Source organism: Peromyscus leucopus, chromosome 10 (assembly GCF_004664715.2).
Source record: "Peromyscus leucopus breed LL Stock chromosome 10, UCI_PerLeu_2.1, whole genome shotgun sequence".
Lineage (NCBI taxonomy): Eukaryota > Metazoa > Chordata > Mammalia > Rodentia > Cricetidae > Peromyscus > Peromyscus leucopus.
Genome location: NC_051071.1, coordinates 52,684,634 through 52,712,174, shown reverse-complemented (window position 1 = coordinate 52,712,174; position 27,541 = coordinate 52,684,634). Strand labels below are relative to the sequence as shown.

General features: G+C 39.9%; 1 protein-coding gene across 3 annotated transcripts in view; it reads right to left on the bottom strand.

Moving 5' to 3' along the window:
* The window catches only part of Ube2k (ubiquitin conjugating enzyme E2 K), a 63,081-nt gene that overhangs the window by 24,121 nt on the left and 11,419 nt on the right, over positions 1-27,541 (bottom strand). The window contains exons 2-3 of one of the 3 annotated variants that reach the window (XM_028882240.2): positions 8,766-8,859; positions 2,521-2,579 (exon numbers count right to left, since the gene is read on the bottom strand). In XM_028882240.2, the coding sequence (XP_028738073.1) occupies positions 2,521-2,579; positions 8,766-8,859 (153 nt within the window). Of the gene's footprint in view, positions 1-2,520; positions 2,580-8,765; positions 8,860-27,541 lie in introns of those variants that run through there. The other 2 variants (XM_028882241.2, XM_037209049.1) reach the window with 2 other exon arrangements.

Sequence of the window (27,541 nt, the reverse complement as noted above, 5' to 3'; positions counted from 1 at the left end):
TCAACAGTGGTTTATAAAAGCTGGAACTAGGGCACTAGAGAATTACTATTTAATGAACACACATTTCACTTTAGGAAGATGAAGAAAGTCTGGAGTAGACGCTTATGGTTACACAAAATGTCAATACATACTGCTGAATAAGACATCTAGAAATGGCTGAGGGGACTAGGGATGTAGCTCCAGAGTGCTCACCTAGAATGTAGAAAGCCCTGCCTGTAATCCCAGCACTCAGGAGGTGAATGCAAGAGGATCATCAAGGTCATCCTCAGTACATAGACAGCTACTTTGTCTCAATCAATTAAAGGGTTAAATTGGTAAATTTTATTTTACTATATTTTACCACCATTACAAAAAGAAAAGCAAACTCCCTTCCCTCTCAAAAGTCAGGTATATCATAAAATAGATGTCCATGAGCAACAGAGCAACAGAGGTCCCAACTCATCCTGGAACACTGCAGGGGAAGCCAAGAAGTACAGTCTAATGTGCACAAGGTTCAATCCACAGCAACAAAAAACAATGAACGAAAAATATTCAACCTGCAAGGTTCACTACCATATTAATTCCTGTTTGTATTTTGGTGCTGTGTACTTTTGGGTTTTGTTTTCAAGAGGTTTCTGGTACAGCGCCAGAGGGCCTCAATCTCCAGGGGTTGAGGTTACAGGTTCTTATCCACTCTTAAGTAGAAACAACCAAGAGGTTAAGTGATACATTCCAGAACATTTCAGCTGCTATGATATGCTGATCAAGGACATTAAGCTATTAAAAGCTATAGATAAGATACAGAAGTAATAATGCCACTGAAAGACACATATTCAATACATGAATTGGTACTCATTTTGTTAGCATTATATAAATTTTACAAAATACTAATGAGATGGGGAACAACTCTTTATTTAAGAGCATTTCTTGCTCTTCCAGGACCCCAGTTCAGTTCTCAGCACCTACAAATGGCAGCTTACAAAGTCTCAGAACTGCTTGTATCCAGATTCTAACTATAAGGGATACCTTCTTCTAGTCTCATGGGCACCCATACACACTTCATACACATATTCATATTCACATGCATCCACATAAATACCTTTAAGAACAAAAACTACAGGCCAGGAAAGCCTTGACATCCAGCATTTGGGAGTCAGAGGCAGTTGGACTTGGGGAAGTTCCTGAGGCCAGCATGGTGTATCTATCTACACAGGGAGTTCCAGACAAGTCAGAGTTGCACAGTGACCCACTGTCTCAAAATAGTGGGGGAGAAGGGGTAGAGGGTCGGCTCAGAGGTTAAAATGTTTCATGGAGGGCTATCAAGATGGCTTGGAGATCAGGAGCACTGGCTGTTCTTTCCATGAATCCAGGTTTGATTCCCAGCAACTACATGGCAGCTTACAATTATCTGTAACTCCAGGACCAGGGAAGGCCCTCTTCTGGCCTCTGTGGTCACTGGATCACACAGTGCACAGGCATATATGCAGGACAAACACTCAAAACACATTTAAAAACAAAACAAAGCAAAGCAAAACAAAAATCAAAGACATGTGCTCCTCTTGTAAAGGAGCCATGTTTTGCTGCCAGCCTCAGGAGACAGTTCATAACCGCCTTTAACTCTAGCTCCAGGGGACTCAGGTAAGTTCTCTTCTGGACTCTTTAGGTGTCTGCTCTTCCATATGCACACAGAGATATACAATTAAAAATAAAAAAATAACCCATTAAATTATTAACCCAGCACTTGTAGGCAGATCTCTCATTTCGAGGCCAGCCTGGTCTACGTGGTAAGATTCTGCCCAAATAAATAAGAGCAGATAAATCTATTAATTTTTTTTAAATGAAAGCTAAAAAAGAAGTATTTGTTGGGCACAGTTTACAAAGATGTATTACTCTGTATTAGGTTTCCTTGTTGCATACAGTCCTTGAGTAATGGACTTTTTGGTCCATTCTTTCTCAACACTCATCACAGTTAAAATTGTGGCTTTTCCCTTCCGCAATGTGAGCTCCATAAAAGCAGAGTGGAAATCTTCCTGATAAATTCCTTGCACACTTTATGCATTTTTTTAGTTTGTTATTTGTTGTAGTTTGTTTGGGGTTTTTCTTTTTGGCAGTAATTCAAATAGAACCCAAGGCCTAGCACATGCAAGGAAAGTGCTCTACCAATGAGCTAGCTAATCCCTGATCCTCAAATAATTTCTAAATGTGTGGAATATACTTCTTTAAACAACATTTATTTAAAACAAGAAAGAAGCTCTCTCTAAATCAATAATCTAGCTATTTTTCAAAAGCTAGTACGTGGGCCCTTATGAGATACACATTGTACTTCAAGATAGTCATCAATGGCTACCTTTAGTAAACTCTGCATTCCACTCTAACTTCAGAAGCAAACCATTGACCAGTGCCTGAAATCTGGTCTATTAAATTTAGTCACATTAACTCAGAATGCTGGAAGTGAAATATATTGATATTCATATATTAATAAGGTGAGTCAAAAATACAAAATATTTTAAAACTCCATGCACAAAAGCAGGCTTACAATACCTTAGGGGGATTAAATGGATATGTTTCTGGTATTTTTATCTCTAGTTGATATCTTCCACCTAAAAAAAAAAGGAAAAAACAAAATTGAGAATGCTGATTGACTCAAATATGTGAAACCAAATACACTGAAAGACTGTTTCAAAATATCTATTTTGTATTGAGTGCTGAGAAAATTAGAATTCCAAAATAAAATAATCAGTTATAATTTTATAAGAATAAAGCATAGAAAACTTTCACTGTATATAATTATATTAATTAGCAGTAACAGAACTAGAGACACAAAAATACATTAACTCTATAGACAAACCAATGTCAAATATTTTATTAATAATTAGTAGCATAAGGTTCAGGTCTTATTTTCTCTAGTCCACCTGGTAAGAGATACCAACAGGAAACAGAAGGTTTAAAAAAAGGAAGGAGGCAAGGAATTACAGGACACACAGCAGAGACAAAGGACATAGATATGTCATTAACAAAAGGAAAACTCTCTTAACTACTTCTCTCCAAAGTCTCGACCTTTCCATTTATGCTCCTAAGTGGGGCAAGGGGCGACATACCTGTAACCCCAGCACTTGGATAGTATAGAAAGAAGAGAACCACTGGGCGGTGGTGGCACACTCCTTTAATCCCAGTACTAGTGAAGCAGAGGCAGGGGGATCTCTGTGAGTTCGAGGCCAGCCTGGTCTACAGAGTGAGTACCAGGACAGTCAGGGCTACAAAGAGAAACCCTGTCTCAGGGAGGAAAAAAAGAGAAAGGAAGGGAGGGGGGGGGGAGGGAGGGAGGGGGGAGGGGAGGGGAGGGAGGGAGGGAGGGAAAGGAGAAGAGAAGAGAAGAGAAGAGAAGAGAAAAGAAAAGAAAAGAAAAGAAAAGAAAAGAAAAGAAAAGAAAAGAAAAGAAAAGAAAAGAAAAGAAAAGAAAAGAAAAGAAAAGAAAGAAAAGAACCAGAAATCCAAGGCCAACCTTGGCTTCACAGAAAGTTCAAGACTAGCTTGGGCTACATAAGACCTGTCTTGAACAAAACTAAAAGAATCAACTTGTGTCCCTAACTTAGATGTCAACATTTTGCTTAAAAGAACAAAACAGGGAAGAGAGGGATCTTTGGTATGTAAAATGAATAAAAAATTTTTAATTTAAAAAAATGGAAAAAAAAACAAAACAATAAACAAGCTCAACACTATATTCTTCCAAGATTTTACAAAGTACTAACTGGCTAATTTATATAAACAGAAAGCAACTTTCTGTTTGGTTTTAAAGTTACCTTGGTATGGGAAGACTAGAAGATCTCCTGATTCAAAACCCTGCTGACCTACAGAGCAGAGCATTCAAGGCCAGCCTGCCTTAAACACACCTCTCTCTCCTGCCCCCCAAAATTCTACCTCTAATTAACCTCCCAGTTCTAGATTTCATGACCCACTAACATGAAAGATTTGCTATTAAAAAACAGGAAATAAAACTGTGCTACTGAAATACACATGAAACGAGGTGATTTTTCTATTAATAATCAAGGTAGAAACTAGATTAAAAAAAAAAAACTAGCCATGTTACTGAATCACTTAATTAGAGATTTCATTACAATATTATTCCTTCATACTCATGTGAAAAGTAACGCACAGTAAGAAGTACGCTAGTCGGCCAGGCAGTGGTGGTGCATGCCTTTAATCCCAGCACTTGGAGGCAAAGGCAGGCAGATCTCAGTGAGTTTCAGGCCAGCCTGTCTACAAAGGAGTTCCAGAACAGCCAGAGCTACACAGAAAAACCTTGTCTCGGAAAACTAAAAGAAGTGTGCCAGTGGCATTATTATCATCAACCAATCAGCTCTTGATAAATGTTAAGCAGGGAACTGTTGTCGGTACATCAGGGGTCCCTATCAAATCTACCTTTCTCCACTGTTGTGAAAGTATGCATGTGCATCTCAGAAAAAAAAATAGAGCATTTCACAATACTAGGTTCTGTAAGCAACACCCACCCCCCTCCCAGGCAAATCCCGAGGTCTCACTCTCTATCTAGCCCAGGCTGGCCTGAAACCTGCAGTTCTGCCCCAGCTTTCCAAGTGCTGTGACTACAGAAACGCAACATTGTTCTGCATCTTTCCAAGCTTTCTGATTCAATTGTTTTTGTCTTAAATTCCTTTTGGTAGAGTCCCCTCTATTAAATGATAAATGAACTGAACAAGAATCTGAATCAAGAACACACGGAAAAAGTGAAATATAAAGAAAACCAGTCCCAACAAAAGAAAGTAAAGACAGGTAAGAGAAAGGTACTGAAAAGAATTTTGAAACTATGGAGATGGCCCTTATATTAAGGATAAATAACAATTCCAATACAGGTATGATGCAATTAGCTTGAATAATATGTAGACTCATTGTTTCCTTTTTCAATCGATTACTAAAGTGAGAATAAAATCGCAGCCTATACTCATGAGGAAGTGGCTCCAGTACATGCGCGCGCGCGCGCACACACACACATACACACACACAGGACTTTCTCTTCACCGAAGAGCCTCTCTTCTTCTAACTAAACTTCACCTTTATCTGTCACAAAGCTCTTCCTTCTTAAATGCTTAACACGATTTTCAGGAGTAGTTTAATAGCCCAGAGATATTATATAAATACTGTTAGATTGTGGGGTTCTCAAAATCCTGTTTTTACTCCACGTTACATTGGTTTGTCTTGTACTGGACAACAACTTTCATACAAAATCACTGTAGGATCAGTCATGACATACAATAATTGCCGCTTGGACAATGGATATGAAAGTGCATCACTAAGTGATCTCTCCTGTGCAAACACCACGGCCCATCAAAGCAGCTAACTGATGCTGGGTATTAAGCTCAAGGGCCCATAGTCATACAAGTGGCCCCATCACTGAACATCTAAGGCATTTTTATAAGCAGAATACACAATGACCTTCAATATAATTTATTTACTTCTTAAGGAATAGCTTTTATTCTATTTTAGAGACCAGATCTTGCTATGTTACCTAGGCTAGCCTTGAACTCTTAGGCTCAAGTAACTCTTCTTCTCACCCCCCTAAATAGCTAAGTACAGACATGCCACTACACACAACTTTAATAGCTTCCAATTATTAAACATTTAGCAACTTTTTCTTCTATCTTGTCGGCTGGGAGTGGGGCTGAAACGCATCCTCTATAGCCTACTCATTTCTGGAACTTAGGTATCCTAGGGCAGCCCTGAATTCAGAGCACTCCTCAGCCTCTCAATGCTAGGGATACAAGCAAGGGCCCACTATGTCCAGAGAGACAAGGGTGAGCTTTAACTTCCTCCAAAGAGAAGAAAGGAGGTGGAGGAGGAGGAGTTACTGAACCGCCATTTACTCACCAATTTGAAAGAACTTTGAGACAAAAGAACTAAATTAGTTCTTTACCACAAAGTTACTTAAAAAAAGGAAGTTAAGAAACCTGAGTGAGTGAAATGCAATATGGGAATTTTCCATGTTCATTCTCTTTGATACTCTTTTTAATGATAATACAGATGAGTATTTACAGGTCAACTTTGACTTCAAGTTAGACCACAAACAAAAGCAGGCTGAGGAGCCAGAGCCCAGTTAGAGCTTCTCCAGGAGGCCATGGCCCTGAATTCTAAGCCCAGAATGCCTATCTCAGCTCCAAAAGAAAGCATCGGAAGGAAAAAACAAACACACTCACCCTCAAAACAAAACAGCAAGCCTGCCTGCCTTCCACAGTAGAGCAGATTTTCACCTGCGCTCATATGCACAAGTTTGACTTAAATGGTACTTTTCTTCAAATACTGCTTCAACAGTTTTATGATAAAAAGATCTTAAAATAATCTACTCTTCAAGCACTTGCCCCCAAATCATAAGAGAACTAATAAAAAATATTGTCTTATTTTAAAGCAGCTACAGAAATAAACAAATAACTTGTTTTAGCAAATAGGGAATGTTTTATCTTAATTAAGGAAAAATAGGGCTGGAGAGATGGCTCAGAGGTTAAGAGCACTGACTGCTCTTCCAGAGGTCCTGAGTTCAATTCCCAGCACCCACATGGTGGCTCACAACCATCTATAATGAGATCTGGTGCCCTCTTCTGGCTTGCAGGAATACATGCAAGCAGAACACTGTAAACATAATAAACAACATGATAAATAAATATTTAAAAATAATAAATCTTTAAAAAAAAAGAAAAAATATATATTATCTACTTTTTCAAAGTTCATTTATTTATGAAACATGGCTAATAAGGTAACAAACATTCTATCCACTGAGACTAAGAGGTCCCCGTGTATTGTAAGTTTGCTGGAGAGCTCTAGAATAATACTATTTCTTGCATTTTAAAAATATCTGAACAATCTCAAAAAGTACTTCAGGAACAAATATGAGGTTAGGGATGTAGATCAGTTTATAACTTCTTGGGAACATACACAAGGCCTTGAATTTAATCCTTAGTACCACAAAAAAAAAAAAATAATAATAACATAATTACAATACCTGCCATTAAAGAAGCTAAGAGAGCAAAACAATATTTGCTGCTATGACATTTGATTTTTATAAGGTAATTAAAATCTTCTAATGGATGTCAAAAGAACTAAATGAGCCAGGTGTGGTGGTCCACGCCTTTAATCCCAGCACTTTGGGGGGCAGAGGCAGGCGGATCTCTATGAATTCAACTCCAGCCTGGTCTACATAGTGAGTTTCCAGGACACCAGAGCTCCACAGTGAGACCCTGTCAGGAGAGGAGGGTGTACAACAAGCCAGCCATATTAGTAGGTATGGAATACTTAGCAATATAAAACATTTACACTTCAAAATTGGTGCTCCGGCATATGGGTTGTGCCCAGGAGCCCAGCAACTGGAAAATGGGAGGAGCAGCAGGAGCTCAGAGCCAGCCTCAAGCTCAGCTGCCACTCTGAGGACAGGTTAGGTCCAGGAGAACCTGTCTCAAAAAAAACTGAGAGGACAAGGAGAGAATAGGGGGAAGAGAGAGGAAAGTCAGGCAAGTAGCTCACACCTATAACCCCAACACTCAGAGAACTGAAGCAGGAGGACCGCTTCAAGTTTGAGGCTAGCTCAAACTACAACAAGAAAGAATTGACAGCGACACTCTAATGATGCTGCAGGATCTCTGAATGAAAACAAACTGCCAACAATGTTGAGTTCTTCTGAACTTCACTACAGATTACTGAGAGCACTACATCTAAGGAAGCCATCAGCACCACTTCTAATCCTTGGGAATCCTGATTTCCTCAAAAGCAGAAAGTCATTTACAAGCATAGGCTTTGAAGTCAAAAGCAAGCAAAACCCCAACTGTTCCACTTAAGGTGTTTGACCTTAGACAAATGACTGATCTCTAAACTCAAGTTTGTCTATTAAACAGGGTTAGTAGACTTACCTTGTATGGTTAGGAGAAAACTGAATGAGAAAATGCATGTAGTGCTCTTACAAGGAAGAGCTATCACATAAGACCATATGCTTTCTATTAAACAAATAATCTGAACAGTTATTATGTAATATGCCAAAGCCATGCTTCTCCTACATGACCCAAACTTGCAATAATACATGTTAATGAAGATTTGTCTAAGAAATCCAAATACTACATGTTCTTCCTTTATCATATTTAATTCCAGGTTCTAAAGTAAAGAGCTAAAAGGCATAATTATGAATATGGAAATCAGCAAAGCTATTTTCTTTTTTGTATGTTTTAAAATAATCACTCAAGTGGTTTTAAATAAAGAAAATTAAGTTCTGAAAATCTATATAATTACGTGACCAAGTAAAAAATGATAGGAAGGGAGAGCTTTAAAAGCAAAACCAACATCTTATTAGTCAAAATGTTAAGACAAGGTCTGTTATTAATCATATCAAGGGTATCTGAGTATATCTAAGTTCAAGGCTTAACATTCTATATTTAATCCTGTTATGCTATAAAATCTGTGGCTACTTTCAACAACAGAATTGAGAACAAGATAAAGAAAGAAGCATAGCAGAATAAGACATATGGAATGTTAAATTCTAGCCTATGTAACCTGTAACCTGGCTCTACAAAATGTATTTGAGAAATTTTTTTAAAAAATCTGTTAAAACTCAGTTAAAAAAAAAACCAAAAAACAAAAAACAGTCCAGTTAGGTGTCAAAATTTATCATCTTATAAACTGTAGTATACCCTAAGCCAAACATGAGTTTTATAGATAGATGCTCAAGATTACTCTGACTCAATCTTTCAGACAAGGTCTAATATGCACAATATTTTGATACAGAAAAAAGTACTTGCCTTCATATGGTGTGTCTGGAGGTCCTGCTATTTCTCCTCTTAATTCTGTAAAATTCTCATCTACAAGATCTACTTTAATTTGATTTTTGCTCGTCTTAAAAATAAACAGAAAATAAATGTTAGTTATACCAGCAAGAAGAAAGTCTAATTTAAAATATTACCTATGTTAAAAACCCATTTTTCATGTTTGATTATCTACTTTAGTAAAACAAGTCAAAACTTTTCTAAAAATCTAAAAAAATTTTAAATAAACACATTTTAACTTCGATATTTTTAATAAACTAGTACCAGTTTGAACAAGAGCACAAATGCTTGTTGACCTTGTAAGAATTTTCTTAGAAATTACTCTGTTGGCCAATTCAGTGCATGCTATTCATCCACAGTGGACTGTTAAGATACTCTGTCTCTACGCTGTCTCTGCTCAATCCCAAGAAAATGGATGGTTCAGTAAAAGCCATTTAGTTCTCATTTGAATTAACCATAACAACTCTTTAGATATCTGATAAACTGGTTAAATTACTATACCACCCACCGCAATGATAAACACTCTAGGCATAGCATTCTTTTCCATGGTAAAAGCCAAAATTCATTACTAGAATCTGCTAATGCCTTCAACTTATTTTTCTGCTTCATTTACTTCAATGACAACTATCTTCTAACTAAAACAAACCTACTTTTAACTTACCTAAATCTACTTGCACTTAATGATCTTAAAGTATTTTTCATAACCTTGTGACACACCATCCTCAAGAGCCATGGTAACCACACCCAATGTGATTTACATTAGCATTCTCTTCTAAAGGATCTACCTGCCTGCAAATAAGCTCTCTTCATTACCATCGTATGCTTTTCTTGTTATTTTATTGCACTACATACTGAACACTCTTAATTTACCGGTTTTCTTAATTTAAAACTAAAGACCTAATGTATAGGTTTTTTATTTGAATTCCATATTTTTATGTAAGTAACATGCCTACATGTATGAAAGCAAGCTTCACAAAGATCCAACAGCAAGCTTGTTGGTTTTTGTGAGCACCTTCTGGATGGATGGAACAGCAGGAATGAATAGTTTAAGGCCTTTAGTGTCTTCTTTTCACCTCTGACAGAAACCATCAACCAGTTTTACTGTTTTGTCTAGTAAATATTTTTAGCATAGAAACAGCATATAACTCAAAATCCAGGTTTCTAAGCTTTCCTCACTCATAGTATTTTAATAAAAGCACAGGATGAAAAAAATGACTGTTATGCATTCTAATTGGTAATGGTTTCTTTCATAACCTGTTGTCTAAGATGACAGTATCTCATTTTTTCCAAAATATTTTGTTAAAAGATTATTAATGATAAATATACATGAGAAGCTTCTTCCTGTATCCTAGGAAATTAGAACTCTTTTTTAATTGTGGTGGTGGAGGCAAAAATATGTATTTTAGTAAAGTAAAAAGCACTCTGTCCATTATGTACAAGAGTTAAAACTGAAGGCACCGAGTTTTGCCAAACAATTCAAGCAACCTTAAGTATTAACTTCATACACTTCATTTCTCCCACTAAGATTTTTAAGCAAAACAGTATCTTGTAAATCATCAATGCTTTCAAAAATCACTACATGGCATCCACAATCAAACTACTTCTGTGTAAAACGAAGTAAACAATGATAAAATGTTGCAGGACTAAAGAATCTAATTAGAGTCAAGTTTTTGAAAGGGAAAGGGAAGATAATAAATTAGAAAACTTCTTACAACAATTCCAATTCTCTGGTTAGTAAAATACTAAGTAAATAATTATTAATTTTTATATCTGTCCTTTTATCTGTCCACATCACCCCCATATTATAATTCAGAGGGAAAAATAATGGATCTTTTTTTTCACTCTAGAAAAAAAAGACTACTAGTGTATGAAGAATTTACTAAATCAACTCAAGAAACTACCACCACCATGATGAATCCCATTATAAAGAAGCATTCTACACGGTCTAGAGTAGGGTCTTTATCTTCAGATAACTAAAAAGAAAAGTTACAGAAATGTAATGGAAAGTTAAAAACTAGGATTTTTCAAAACTCAATTTTTCTATTAACTTAATTATTCTTTAGAGCTTTACAGTTTGATTTAAACATCCAATTATTTTACAATCCAAACCTCCCACTACCCCCACATCCTAACTTAAAAATGTGTGTGTGACTCAGGAACATTAGGAAACATGGACAACAGCCCTAGAAAAGGCATGGCCTCTTCAAACATGTGCTGAATCCTGCTCTGCCCCTGACTCATGTTAGTAATTCAGGGTATGTCACTGAATCCATAACTATCAATTTTATTACTATAAAATGAGAATTTATGTCTCACAATCAATTTGATAACATCAATTTTACTATTTCTGTAATTCACGTCTTTTGTTGTTGTTGTTGTTGTTGTTGTTGTTGTTGTTGTTGTTTTTAAAAGGGGAACAGTAGTGGTGCTGGGAATCAATCCCAGGGTCTTTGGGCATGCGAGGGAAGACATCACCAGTATTTATCTCAGAGGAAGTAAGTTACCTAAACAGACATTCCATCATTACCCTTTGCTTAACAATATCTACAAACCTTTGATTACAAAGTCTTGTTTTGGTTTTGGTTTTTGTTGTTGTTTATTTGGGTTTTGTTTGGATTTCTCTGTGTAACAGTCCTGGCTGTCCTGGAACTCGATCTGTAGACCAGGCTGGCCTCCAACTCAGAGATCTGCCTGCCTCTGCCTCCGAGTGCTAGGATTAAAAGCATGCACCACCACCACCCAGCTACAAAACCTTATTTTACAACTTACTTCTCAGTTCTGCTACCAGACTAATATATGGTATTCTAAAAATGAAAAACAACATGTTACCTATGAAGAGTACATCAGTCAGAGGCTGCAGCATTTACACAAACCCCTGAAGTGTGGTATTTGGGCACTTCAACTTTAGTGAGGATAACTGCAAATTTGTTTTTCTATAACCATCTTCTAATAGTTCAGCACAAGGCAGGAGTTCTTCTGATTCTCCTTTGGATCTACAAAGCATTACTAATGCTTAAGCACAAAATAGATGGCCAGGCACCTCTTGAGTTTGAAGCTACATAGCAAGTCCCAGGACAGCAAAAAGCAGGGGGAGGGATGAGTAAAAGACACAGCCCCTAGTAAACAATGTAATTATTAAAATAGAGCAAAGCAGCATAGAACATTGAAGATAATCTGTATGAAGCTAGGTGAACATTACTACTAACGAGAAAGTGCAGAATCAGTTGGTAAGGGTGCCTAGAAGGCATGAAATCCTGGCTGGACTTGTGACCCCAAAACTAGGGAGGTGGAAGGAGAAATATCAGAAATTGAAGGTCATCCTCCGCTACACAGCAAATCTGATGCCAGCCTAGATAGACTACATGAGACTTTGTCTCAAAAGGAGGAAATCGAGGGAAAGAAACTGGAGGAAAAAGGAAAAGAAGGCCAGCCACATGGTTCACTAAGTAAAGGGAGTTGACACCAACAGTGACAATTTCTAGAACCCATGTGGTAGGAGAACCAACAACCCACACATCAAGACAAGCTGTCCTTTAATCTCCCTGCACCCACATGTGCATGTACACACAAATGTAAAATTAAGATGGTAAAAAACATGTAAAATGCAATGTAGTTCTAGGCTGGGAATAGGTATACAGAGCATGGCTGTAACTTAAAGCTAACACCACCCTTCCCTTATCCTCAAAAAAGGGTTGAGAAACGTCTAATACATTTTCAGGGATAAGGAAAAAAAACAGTACAGAAAGCAATCCTTGACACAGCACTGCTAAGTGTAAGTAGCAATGTGTGCTATCACTGTTCTTTCAGTCTCTCTATGCAGACCAGGCCAACCTCAAACCTGTGGCAATCTTTTGCTTCAGCCTACTAAGTGCTGGGATTCTGATTATGTGCCACCATGCACACGTGGTATTGAGGATGAAAGCAAGGCTTTGCAAATGCTAGGGTAAGCACTCTACCTAGCTGAGATACATCACTAGCCCATAAGTACTGTATTTGTTATTATGAGTATGGGTACTATGAGTACATAAATGCCTGTGCACCACTTGCTTGTCTGGTGCCCATGGAGGTCAAAAGAGGCCACTGGATCCCCTGGAATAGAATTACAGGGTGAGACATCATGTAGGTGCAGAGAATTGAAAGAGCACGTGCTATTAACTACTAAGCTACCTCTCTAGCCCCATTTTTTATTTTTTAAAAGTAAAAATTTTCAAATACACCTTGCTTGCATTTATTCTAAAATGAAATTTTAAGCTAAATATCAAGCTGACAAGGTAGTACATATTTATAATCCTAAGCATTAAGGATGCCGAAGTATAAGGATCACCTTAAGTTCAGGGCCAGCCTGGTCTACCTACACATCAAATTCCCACCCAGATGAACTGCATGGACAGAGATCTTAAAAGGGGGTTGGGATATGCTGCTGGAGAGATAGCTCAGGGTTAAGAACACAGTTCCCAGCATCCAGAGGGTGTCTCTCAACTGTCTCTAACTCGAGTTCCAGGAACCTTAACATCACCAGCTGTGCAGGTGGTGCGCACACATACCTGCAGGCAAAACAGGTATACACATACAATAAAAACAAGAGGCCAAACGAGGTGGTGCTTGCCTTTAATCTTAGCACATGGGAGGCAGAGGTAAATGTATCTCTGAGTTCAAGGCCAGCCTGGTCTACAAAGGTCAGCCAACGGTACAGAGAAACCTTGTCTTAAAAAATAAAATTAAACAAAAGAACGAACGAACGAATGAATGAATGAATAAATGAATAAAAGGGAGGATGGAAGAGAGGGAGGGAGACACAACTATATGGGCATGGGAGTCCAGTACTCCTGTCAGAACACAAGTCTATGAATGAAGCTGTGTGAAAATTCTGAGAGTTTCTAAGAAAGACCTCTGTTCCTCCAATACATGAGTTGTTCTTGGAATATGCTTTTGTGCCCCTCCCAGGTGTGGTAAATAAGAGTGGGTTTACTTCAGATTACCTATGATGTTACGTTTATTATTCAGATAATGTTTCCAAGCAGAGGTTGTCCTAGTGACTGCATAAAGCTTGAATTCATGTGAACTTTGCTAAAATGACCTTGCTTGACCCTCCAAATACCCTCAGAATATAAACTGTCCTGAATAAAGGTGGCTATTTCATGAGACTTAAATCCACCTATTTTTAGGCTACATTCTCTGAAGGTTCACGCCAACTAGAGCGGTAGGTAACATTCTACCACTGAGTTACATCCCTCCAGCCCTGATATAAAAAAATTATTAATTTAAACCAAGTGTTGGTGACAAATGCCTTTAATCCCAGCCTGGTCTACAAAACAGGTTCCAGGCAGTCAAGGCTGTTACAAAGAGAAACCCTGTCTTGAAAGGAAAAAAAAAAAAAAAAGCTAAGAAATAAAATAAAGGGATTACTAACTTAAGATGGGCAGGCTAGTTCCCACTCACAATCCCAAGCACTCGGGAAGCTGGCACAAGAGTGAGTACTGCTGGTCAGCTGAAGCCACACTGTGCTGGACGGTGAATTCTATGCCAGCCTCAGCTACGGAATGAGAACCTGTCTGAGAGGAAGAGGAAGCGCACCAGCAAACCGAGGCAAGAAAAAGGGAAGAGAAGGATATGACTCTCCACAAGCTTAGCAGCTACCATTTGTTATGTTTCAAAGAAAGCCAGGACAAGTCTCACTCAGGACCTGTGGCTCCTCCCAACAAGTCTCACCTGATCCCTACCCTAAACCTCTCCCTCCCAGGAGCTGGGCTTCGCTTCCCTTCCCCCACCTTCTCTTCCCTATACAACAATATTTTGGCTGTGTGCCTTCCTGGTTTCTTGGCGGCCTCTCCTCTTGCCCCTCCCTTCTCTTGCTCGCTCTCTCTCCACCCCCTTTCATCTCATGGCCTGGTTCAATCTACTGGTGACGTTCAGCCGGACCCTTCCAGGTCCATCGTGTCTACAATAAACCCCCTCCTCCACCATACCTTGGAGCAGACATGGTCTCCGTTTTCCACTCACCATCATTTTCTTAAAGTGTAATACACAATTCCACAGCACACATTGCTTACCTCTCATTTACTAATCCCAATGACTTAGGAATAAGCCACGATTTTTATATCAATTTTTTGTTTTGGTGTGGTTTTTGGTGCTGGGGTTCTTGATCATGATAACAGGAATTCTACAAGAATAACACCTATAGTCCCTAAACAAATCCACTTTTAATTCTGAAGCATGAGGCATGTAATATTCCCAAAGAAGAGTTGATATGAAACTAAGGGAATAAGACATGGTAGGCAAGTGAGGACAGGCAAACCTATTATAAAGAACAAGTTGTACCGGGCAGTGGTGGCTCACGAGAGCCAGGTGGATCTCTGTGAGGCCAGCCTGGGCTACAAAGAAAGTTCCAGGACAGTCAGGGCTGTTACACAGAGAAACCCTGTCTCAAAACATTTTCTAAATTTAAAAAATAAAAACAGACAAAACAAAAACACACAAAAGGGACTGGCAAAATGGCTCAGAGATATAACACTTGATAACACTTGATTCTCTCCATGTTCGGTTCCCAGCACCCACAGTGTGGTGGTTTTCACACCCATCTGTAACTCCAGTTCCAGAGGATTGGTACACATACATACATACATACATACATACATACATACATACATACATACATACATTCAAGCAAACACTCCTACATATAAAATACTTAAAAATTTAAAAATTTTAAAAAACAAAATCAAGTAATATGGTGAACTATAACACTATAAAATTAGTTGCCCTATTTAATCCAACATTCCCAGTCCTATAAAACAGCTAAAATATCATTCATTACAGTTTTTTAAAAAGCTGTAATAATTATGCAAATCACAGCAGAAAAAATAATAACAAAAAGAAAATAATCTCAAAATCCAACAACTGAAGGATAGCTTCAAGGATTATCACATAATTCAAAGGAATAAACCAACAGAGACACTGGAATAAAAGTAAACCAAGAGAGGATGGAGAGACAGTTCAGTCTGTAAAGGGCTTGCCTTAGAAGTTCAAGGACTTCAAACAAACAAACGTGATAATGATGGACAAGGTGAGTCATACTCCCAGCACTGGGGAGGCAGAGGTGAGTAGCTCCCTCCAGTTCACAGGCCACCCCGCCTAGGCACTTACCAACTTCTTATCCAACGGTAGGCCTTGTCTCCAAAATAAATACATAAAAACCTAAAGACTGATACCTAGATTGTCCCCTGGGTTCCTTTTGTGTGCATACATGTTCTCACACTGTCCATGTGCTGTGTCTTCTGACCTAAAATGTTTGGAAGTCATCATGCCCACTAGAAGACAAGCACAGGAATGGGAGTGGGATCTACATATGCACAAAACCCTCTGGTTCAATCCTCAGCCCCTCAAAAAGGAAACAGCAACAAGCTCAACAAAATGAAAGTCAACAGCACAAGGCACAGAGCAAATTGCTGTCCCTCAAACTGGAGAAGCAGAAAAATAGAGATCACAAATTAACAGAGCACAATCTCATGATGTTCTCTGTGGGAAGTCACACCAATTTGTAGCTCTACAGTGATGGATGCATTACTGGAGGCATAAGTGAGCAAAAGTATGAGCAATTAAAAACTCCTAGGAAGTTTCCAAGTTATCTGTCTTTTCCTCAAACACTGGTCCTCGAAATGACATATGAAAAGAACTCCAGCAGGGGAAGAAAAAGGTGGCTATATTCTAAGTCCACAGTATTCTGTCCTTAAACAAGATCCACCATCAAGAGAAACATTGCACCAGTCTGCCCAGAGGCAAGAAAAATACCCAACTACGGCCAATTCTAGCCTTCCAGTCTTACCTAAAGAGGGTAAAAAGCAGCACTAGGAAAGGTAACAAGCGAGGTACACAGCTTCAGTCAAGACTGAAACCCATCCACAGAATGACAGAGCAGTTCTCCCCCAGAACACCTCACCATCAGTAGGCTCCTGTGTGACAACAGCTTACATACCTCTAACTTATTAAGAACGGTATAAACACTGGGCGGTGGTGGCACATGCCTTTGGTCCCAGTACTTAGGAACCAGAGGCAAGTGGATCTCTGAGTTGCAGGCCAGCCAGGGTTACACAGAGAAAACCTGTCTCAAAAACAAAACAAAACAAACAAAAGAACAGTCTAAGGAACTCCAAAGATGATGATGAGACAAAAACAACACATGAGAGAAAATCTTATCCTGACATCTGCAGACACACACACAGCAAAGAGTCAACACTGACTAACCCTTAATCAAATAAGCATAAAATCTCAAAGCAGAGACAGAGGCATCATTGGAAATAAAAGGACAGCCAGGACTGTAAAGCAAGATGCTGAGGCCACCTCCTCCTTAACAAGAAAACAAAGGTGTGTGGGTAAAGACAAGACCAGTCATGGGTAAAAGTCCTTGCTGCTCAATCGAAGCATGGGGGCACATGCTTTGGTGGTGTTTTGTTTGGTTGGGGTTTTTGTTATTGTTCTTTTGTTTTTTGAGGCAGGACTTCTCTGTGTAGCCCTCCATGTCTCTGTAGACCAGGCTGGCCTTGAACTCAGAGACCTACCTGCCTCGGCTTCTCATACTGGGACTAATTGTGTGTGCTACCACACTTTACTGCTTTGTGATACTCTTGTCTTGGGGGTCTTTTGTTTGTTTTGTTTTGTTGATCAGTTTTGGTTGTGGGTTTTCTTTTTAGTCAGGGTCTCATTTCTAAAATGTAAATGTTTGATTATTATACCTATTCTGTATACTTATGTACTTGGGTAATAGGTCACAATTAGAAGAAGTTCAAGGAGACTTGAAATGACTTATGGTAATACCATAGGAGAGTACCACTTACACCACTCATTTGATTTTATGGGTAGGAGGGTTTTGCCAACATGCTTGTCTGTGCACCATGGGCTTGCCTAATGCCCAAAGAGGTCAAAAGAGGGCACTGGATGGTTACAGATGGTGGTGAGCCACCACGTGGGTGCTAGGGGCTAAACCCAGGTCCTCTAAAAGAGCAACAAGTGCTCTTAACCACTTAGGGGGAAAACCTCTTCTAAGAGCTGCTTACTGTGTTGTTTCTTCACAGCAACAGAACACTGACTAAGACAGTCCCTAAAGGTTTATAAATTGTTAAGTTAAAAAAAAGTGTACACACCCAACACATATTCTCTGTGTAGCAGCCCTGGATTTTTGGCAATACTGGGGATTACCTTTACAAGAGAAACCAAGAGCTTACTCTCCCCTCTCCAAATAAGGACAAACCTAAAGGCGGACAACTACAAGCCAAGAGGGTCCTTACCAGGGGCATCTTGTTTCAAACTTCTAAGAAACTCTGAGATCTTGTTCTCAGACTTTAAGAAATAAATTTGAGTCAGCAGTCTACTGTAGTTTGATTCTGACAATATAAACTGACCAAGAGTAATAAAAAAATGGAAGGGGGACATTTTTAGCACTAGAGTAACTATCATGCTGAAGGTACAGCCTAATGTGTTGGGCAAAAGTACTACACTGAGATGACTCCCCCAGAGCCATTTTCTATTTTGTGACAGAGTCTCGCTAAGTTAGCCTTTAACTTGGGACCCTTATGCTTCTGCATCCCAGAAAATAGGATTAAAAGTATGCACCATCATACCTGATACAATTTTCTTGATTCCAGAATTCTAGATCAATAAATTCTTAAATCATTATTGCCCGGAGTTGGTGGCACATACCTTTAAATCCCAGCACTTGGGAGACAGAGCCAGGAGGATCTCTGTAAGGCCAGCCTGGGCAACAGAGTGAGTTCCAGGACAGGGTCCAAAGCTACACAGAGAAACCCTGTCTCAAAAAACAGGGGGGGATGGGGAGCGGGGAGAAAAAGAAAATCATTACTTGCTGGGCAGTGGTGGCACACACCTTTAGTCCCAGCAGGCAGGCGAATCTCAAAGTCCAAGGCCAGCCTGATCTATAGAGTGAGTTCCAGGAGAGCCAGGGCAACATAATAAGACCCAGTTTAAAAAATCTGAAGAGGCTGCAGAGCTTGGTTTGGTAGCACAGACCTATGATCCTAAAGCAGGAGGACAGATAAATTCAAGGCCAACTTGACCTACACAGTGAAAATTCTGTCTTTTTTTTTTTTTTTTTCTTCGAGACAGGGTTTCTCTGCGTAGCTTTGCGCCTTTCCTGGAGCTCACTTGGTAGCCCAGGCTGGCCTAGAACTCACAGAGATCCGCCTGCCTCCGCCTCCCGAGTGCTGGGATTAAAGGCGTGCGCCACCACCGCCCGGCGATTGAAAATTCTGTCTTAAATACACACACACACACACACACACACACACACAATAGGAATTGGTATGAATTTGATGAACTAGGCTACCTCACGATTTTACTAATGGTTGAGTAGATTACAATCCCCCTTTCAAAAAGCTTGGTTTAGGGGCTGGAGAGATGGCTCCAGCAGTTAAGAGCACTGGCTGCTCTTCCAGAGGACCGGGGTTCAATTCCCAACACCCACATGGCAGTTCACAGTTGTAATTCCAGTTCCAGGGGATCCAACACCCTTACACAGACACACATGTAGGCAAACACCATGCAAATAAATAAATCATTAGAGGGGAAAAAAAAAAACTTAGCTTAGGGAAATAAACTCAATTCTGTAAAGACATCCCATTCAGCATTGTACAGTATAGTGGGAAAATACTAAAACATGTTTAAATTTCAGTTCCTACAGTCCTTAAAAAGGACTGCTTAATGTAACAAAGAAAGTACATACATTAAGGGGAAAAAGACAGCATACTAAGAATCTACTTTGATTAAATGGGGGAGGGGGACCCTGTTGGACAGATGTCTCAGTGGTTTTCCAAAGGACACAGTCTTAATTCCAAGTACCCACATAGCAGCTCATAGCTATCTGTAACTCCAGTCCAGGAGATCCCATGTACCCTTCTGGTCCCCATGGGCACCAGGCACACATGTGGTGAACAAACACACATGCAAGCATAACAAAACAAAAAATGTATTTCATTTTTTTGGAAAAGGAGAAGGAAAAGAAAGAAAACAAAGAAGCTAGAACTGGTAATCCTACCTACTCAGGAAGTTGAGGCAAGGGGGTTAAGTTCAAAACCACCCTGATCCACTTAGTGAGAGCTTGTGTCTAACTAAAAGAGGGATGGGGGTGGATGTAGCTCTGTGGCACTGCACTTGCCTAGCATGGGAGAAGCCCTGTGTTCAATCTCCAGGACCACCAGTAACAAGAGTGATACTGGCCAGCATCAGCAACAATCTTGTACAGTGGTTCTCAACTGTGTGTTGCAACCCCTTTGGGGGTCCAACAACCTTTTCACAGGGATGACCGATCAGATATCTTGCATATCAGATATTTACATTAAGATTCGTAACAGGGGCTGGAGAGATGGCTCAGTGGTTAAGAGCACTGGCTGTTCTTCCAGAGGTCCTGAGTTCAATTCCCAGCAACCACACAGTGGCTCCCAACCATCTATAAAGAGACCTGGCGCCCTCTTCTGGCATGTGGGCAGAACACTGTATACATAATAAATCTTTTTTTTTTTTTTAAGATTCGTAACAGTAGCAAAATTACAGTTATGAAGTAGCAGCGAAAATAACTTTAGGTTGGGGAAGTCACCACAACATGAGAAACTGTATTACAGGTCACAGCATCAGGAAGGTTGAGAACCACTGATCTAGTTAGATGAAAAGCTGTATATAGCTTACTTTCATCATCTTTTTGTACAAAAGAAAGGTTTTAAAATTGTATATGTGTGAGTGTTTTGCTTACATGGCTGCATGTGCACCAAGTACATGTCCTGTGCCCGCAGAGGTCAGAAGAGGGCACCAGATCCTTTGGAACTGGATAGTTAGTCATGAGCCACCACACAGGTGCTGGGATTCAAACCCAGGTCCTTGGCAAAAGTAACTAATGCTCTTAGCTACTGAGATCTCTCTCCAGCACCATCCGTAAATTTTTTTAATCCTCACAAAAAGCAAGTAGACAGGACTGTGTTCCTGGCAAATATTAATAAACTGCAAACCCTCATTCTTCTACTGTTTTTGTTGTTTGTTTGTTTTCCCGGAGACAGGGTTTCTCTGTATAACGGCCCTGGCTATCCTGAAACTCGCTCTTTAGACCAGGCTGGCCTCAGATCCACCTGCCTCTGCCTCCGGAGTGCTGGGATTAAAAGTGTACGTCATCAAGGCCCTGCTTCAAACCCTTATTTTTATGATAACCTTGATTTTTAATCAACAAAAATTATACCTTCCCCCAAATTATTTCATTGTTCCCAGATTCCCATATGCCTTAAATTAAGTTCACTTTCTTCAGCACTGCAAACCCAACAAGCTGGCTTCATCCCAACATCAACACTCTGATGACTTCAATCACTGTTAATTGGTCCGTTAAAGTGCACACCAAAAATCCCAACTGAAACTTAACACTATGCTGAGTGTCTCTTTCTATTCAAGATTAATCTTCTCACTTTGTTATGCACACCACCCTACCCCTCCCTCTTCTTTTTCAAAGACTTCCTAATAATATTGTTGGAGAAAAAAAAATCTGATTACTCTCTAGCATACTCAAATTCTCCTACCCACCAACATACAATTCCCTCCATTATCTGCCAGTTCTTTTCAAAGCTCCCTCAAGCCTGGCTTCCCCAGCTCTTTATGGCCTCTCCTCTCTCCTCTCCTGTTAAACTAAACTCCTAATGTTACATTCTCACCTCATCTTTTAGTAACCCATTCCAAACAGATTTCTGTCTTCACCTTTCCAATAAAAACTCCAGCAAGGACACCAATGGTAATTGTGTTGAAAATTCAAGGGTCTTTTCCTTTTAGCAGCCTAACAGGCCAATTTCTTCCAAACACTCCTTTTCTTGGCTTTAGTGACACCATGCACTTCTGCTTTTCTTAACACAAGTATTAACTCACTTTATCTTTTGTTAGTTGTCCTCAGTTTCAATTTCAGTATGTACAAAAGGCTGAAAACAAAAGACCAGAACTTCATCCCAAAATCTGTATTTTAGGCAATTTCCTCCCTAAGATTTCCCAGTTGAGACTTTAAATGCTTAGCTGCTTAGCTGACCTATGTCAAATCTCTCTCCAGATCTTGCCTCCAGACTCATAAACTCAACCGCTTGCTTGTTATTTCCATCAACATAAACCTAAAAATGGACATAGCAAAATTTGTGCTCTTTTCCATCTCTCCTATCTCAAAAATGAGCCTCACCACTAATTACTAAAACCAAAGTGTTTTGCTAGCTAACCCATGGGATTGTGTTGTCTGCACCTTTGGAGTACATCCCAGCACTACACGACTCTTCAGCTCCCACTCAACTCTAACCCAATTCACTACCCTCTCTTGTCCACGTGATCAGCCTGAGTTTTTTTCCCTACCCTTTCTCCACAGCAAGCTATTGAATTTCCTGTCTCAACTTGATAGGGTGGCATAAACCTGTGGTGACAACACTTGAGACAGGCAGGAAGATCTGGAATTCAAGGCCAGCCAGTCTACACAGCGAGACCTGACTCAAGAACAGACAATTTCCTTTTCTTTTTTCACTACTGAAACAATGGTTTTAACTGGAAATCGATGTGTTCCACCAAAATACACTTTTGAACATTTTTATTTCTCTGTGCATGGGGTGGGGGACATGTGGAGAAGATAAGACAATTTGTAGTAAGTGGTCCCCCCTCCCATCGTGTGAGTCCCAGGGATCAAACTCAGGTCATTAGGCTTGGCAGCAGGCACCTTTCTTTACCTGATAAAACATGTCACCAACCCTAGATTACATTTCTTAATCTTCTTTAAGTCAGTAAAAAGGTTTTTAAGCAGTAAAAAGCAAAAGTTCTTTTCAAGAACTTCTGAGAAAGCTGTATGAGGGAGGCCAGCTCAGCTGTCTTATGTCCTTCCCTGCTGAACTTCAGATGTGCTGTCTGGACAACCGTTTTGAGAATTTAAAAACAAAAGGCACATCCTTAAGGACTATTAGTTGAACATGAGAAGCCGTCTATTAGCTGGGCATGCTGATGTCTTCCTGTAACCCCAGCAGCACTGAGACAGGAAGGTCAAGGTTGGAAGAAACTGTCAGGCCACACACATAGCTGGACCCTATCTCATAAATCTAAAGGATTTTCCATCTGTAATGCTAAAGTCACCTGGAACACCACCTTCAGACTTCCCTACTTGTCTAAATTATTGACCACTATCTTGTTTGTTAGATTCAGAAACAAACCTCCAGAGCAGCAGATCTCAACCTGTGGGTCACGCCAGCAGACATTTACATTACAATTCATAACAACAGCCAAATTAGTTAGGAAGTAGCAACAAAATAATTTTATGGTTGAGGGTCACCACACCATGAGGGACTGTATTAGAGGGCCGAAGCATTGGGAAGGGTGAGAACCACTGCTCTAGATCCTTTTTCCTCAAATGTCCCCACCTCCACCACCACCACCACCCCACACACACACACAAAACCACCACCCAAACTTTGTCTTTTCCTTTAAACTGGCCAATGGTTTCAGTGGTCACTTAAAACCCAAATTCCTCTCTTAAAACATTTTAAGTTGATTTGGATCCTACCACCCTTTCCAAGTTCATCTTCACCACTACCCACAAACTCCTAGCTATGTTTTAGTTATTTAAACAGAACCCATTCCTTCTCTGAGTACTGATCTCAACAGTTTCAAGTCCAAGGGCTATGTAGTAAGACTACCAAGGCCTACCACTGCTAGTGTCTCAAAACACTAAAAAAGAAAAGAAAAACAGGCCAGATGTGGTGGCACACACCTTTAATCCCAGCACTCAGGAGGCAAAGGCAGGTGGATCTTGTAAGTTCAAGGCCAGCCTGGCCTACAGAGGTATATCCAGGACAGCCAGGGCTACACAGGAAAACCCTGTCTTGAAATTTAAAAAGACATGGTGATGCTTAGCACTTGGAAAGTGGAAGGAGAAATTCAAGGTCATCCTCAGCTACACAGTGAAGTTAGGGTGGCCTGGGGTATAAAGCCTTGTCTCAAGACACAAGGTAGATGTAGCAACCTTTACTATCTATCTAAAGCAAACTGTAACTTTTATATTTACAAAAACTAAGAAAAGTGATTAAGCTGGGCAAGGTGAGCACATGCTTTTAATCTCAGGAGGTAGAGGCAAGCAGATCTCTGTCTACAGCCTGCTTGTCTACATAGCAAGTTCCAGACCAGCCAGGGTCTGGAACTTATGAGACCCTGTCTCAAAAGGGGTGGGGAAAGGAAGAAAAGGAAAAGATCACTGACTTTTTTCCATCTGTAGTTGTTATGACTATCAGCTTTCCAAAGTTGATCCTCGTGACATATAACTAAGTTTATTCAAATTTCCCCAAATATGGCTGTATAAGGGTTATTCCCAAGGAACTCTCTCCCTGAGGTTAAATTGAATTACTCAACCTTACAGCTTCCTTTAAGCTATACACACACACTTAAAATTAGCTGTTCAGTATCTCACCGCCTTGGTATGCCCAAATCTACTTAGTAAAGCAGTGACAATGTCTATTTTATTAACCATCTAAGCAGTATTCAATAAATATCTGCTGAATAAATGAAAATATGAAGATAAACAAACGAACCCACAGGAATACAGATGATGTCATATATACTACATAGATGCCCCTTGAGATCTTCACAGGAGAAAACAACAAAATAAACCCAAAATAACTTCCTTCTGACTATCAAAAACTAGCTTCCTAGTTTTTGACCTGGACATTCATTTTCTAAATAGAGGACTCAACTAGTCACCCTTATATGGAATAAATATACAACTTGACCTGGACACCATCTTTAACAATTTTACACTTCTAGTCTCAGAAGCAGAACAAAATGTATTACTTTCATGATGGTTGGGATAAGCTCCCCAAAATCTTTCAACTTACTCAGGAACAAGTGCCTCCTACTTAGCCACAAGGTGCTGGAACAACAGAGCGGAGTGTCAATGAGCTAGGTCTCCACCCTCGATGACACATCACCAGGGGTTTGTTTGTGTGAATGTATGTTTGTTTGTTTTGGTGTTTTGAAACAGGGTTTCTCTGTGTAACCGTGGCTGTCCTGTCTCTATAGCCAAGGCTGGCCTGGAACTCAGAGATCCACCTACTTCTGCCTCCCAAGTCCTGGGACTAAAGAAGTGAAATCACACCTGGCACATTCTCATGCAGGCACATGGAGGATAGTACAGCACCTCACAAAGTAAACATCTTAGGACAAAAAAGTATGACCAAATCCAGAGACATTTTTTAAAAAGGCCTCACAGCTGGGCATGGTGGCACACACCTTTAATCTCAACACTCCAGGAAGAGGCAGGCGTCAGAGAGTTCAAGGCCTGTTCTATATATATTGAGCTCCAGGCCAGCCAGGGCTGCAGTATACCTTGCATGGGGATGAGGTCTGACATAATTACCACCGAGGGCTGAGGATATAACTGAGTACTACAAACATGCCAGGCATATATAAGGCACTAGGTTTGCATGGAAGCAGAGATGGCTTAGGGGAGCACTTCGGTTAATTTAGAAAGCAGGCATGGCATAATCCTGTAATCCCAGCCTTCAAGAGGCTGAGGCTAAATTGTAAGCCTGTTCTCATTCGAAAGAATGAGTGAATGAAGACTGTTGTGGGATATTCATATACTGTGTGAAAAGGTATTGCTGTGACTGATGTAATAAAAAGCTGAACAGCCAACAGCTAGGCAGGACTTCCAGGCACAGAGAGGACTATGGGAAGAAAAGAGGCAGAGTCCATAGCCAGATGCAGAAGAGGCAGCATGGGCAGTATGGAGAGATGAGGTAATAAGCCACACAGCAGAACATAGATTAAAATATACAGATTAATTTAAGTTATAAGAACTAGTTAGGAACAAGCCTAAGCTAAGGCTGAGCTTTCATAATTAATAAGAAGTCTCCATGTCGTTATTTGTGAGCTGGTGGCTCAAAGAAAAATCCAACTACAGAAAACATTTACATATAAAACAAATATTTATTTAAAAAACACCTAAGAAATTTATAAAGAAAAAAACACCTAAACTACATCCAAAAACATAGTAAGAAATCAGTATATACCACTCATATATACTCTCAAAATTCTCAGCAATAAACTGGAAATAACTAAGTAGAAAGTGCTCTGAACTTTTTTTATCCTAGGGACTGAAGAGATTGTTCAGTGGTTAACAGTAATGACTGTTTTTGCAGTGGTGGCGCACGCCTTTAATCCCAGCACTCGGAAGGCAGAGGCAGGTGGATCTCTGTGAGTTCGAGGCCAGCCTGGTCTACAAAGTGAGTTCCAGAACAGGCTCCGGAAGCTACACAGAGAAATCCTGTCTCGAAAAAACCAAAAGAAAAAAGAAAAAAAAAGAACAGCATTAAAGAACGTGCATTAAGAACAGCATTGAACAAGATAACTCACAGATGAGTAAGACAATCTCAACACACAACGTGAAACAAAGAAATCTAGAAAACAACCCAGTCATCATTTGGGAGAAGGAAGTACATAAAAATGGACAGGAGAAGCTAGAGAGATGATTCAAATGATTAAGAGAGCATGCTGCTCTGTCAGAGGGCCAGTTCACTTCTCAGCACCCCTATTAGGGGCTCACAATGGCCTGCAACTTCAGCTCTAGAGGATCTGATGTGCTCTTCTGGCCTGCTCAGGCATACACACATATACACATACATACATACACATATACATATGATATACATATGTTTCTTTAAAAGATCTACTTTAGGTGGTGGCACACACCTTTAATCCCAGCATTCCGGAGGCAGAAGCAGAGACAGACAGATCTGGCAGCCTGGTCTACAGAGCAAATTCCAGGACAGCCAGAGCTACAGAGAAACCCTAAAGGGGAGGGGGAAGCTTTTCGTTTTTTAAAAAAAAATCCCAGTAGGGTTAGGATGTAGCTCAGCTGGTAGAACATTTGCTGAGCACGACAAAATCCTATGGTTCAATCCCTGTACCCCATAAACAGATGTGGTGGTGTATAACTGTACTCCTAACACTTGAATAGGCAGAAGGATTGAAGTTCAAGGTCATCCTCAGCTACATATCCAGTTTGAAGCCAGCCTAGGATACAAGAGAGCCTGCCTCAAAAATAAGTGGAGAGGGGAGCACAAAAGCAAAGTGTACCTATCCAAGATCTGAAGCAACAACACTTTAAAATACCAAGCTATTACATTCCAGGAACCTACAAGATGCTTAAAAGAAAAGGATTCTAAGAATTGTCAAGGAGTTTTCTAGAAGTCTGTTACAAAACTGTACAGATCTAAGTACAATTAATAATACACTGAGTGCACTGCAGAAATCGGACAGTGACAGGAGAGAACAGGAGTAACTCAGGGCTCAAGAGAGACTATCAAGTGGCATTTTTAGCCAGGCATGGTGACACATATGACCTGTAATCATAGTGCCTGGAAAATGGAGGCTAGAGGATAAGGAGATTCAATATCAGTCTTGGCTATACAGTAAGTTCAAGGTCAACAGAGTCTACATGAGACCCCGTCTTCAGAAAAAAAAAGAGGTAATATTTTAGGATAAGTTTCACTTATTTCTTTTTGTGAATGAGAATTTCATTTTCTTGTTCAGGTAGGTATTAATCTCCTGGTTCTGATGATTTCAACCTCTTGGGTGCTGGGATTATATGCATGTGCCCCATACTTGGCCTAAGGACGTCACAGAACCAAAGGACTGGTAGGATGTGGTCCTAGCACTTGTGACGCAGAGGCAGGAGGGCGGTCTCTGTGAGTTGGAAGCCAGCC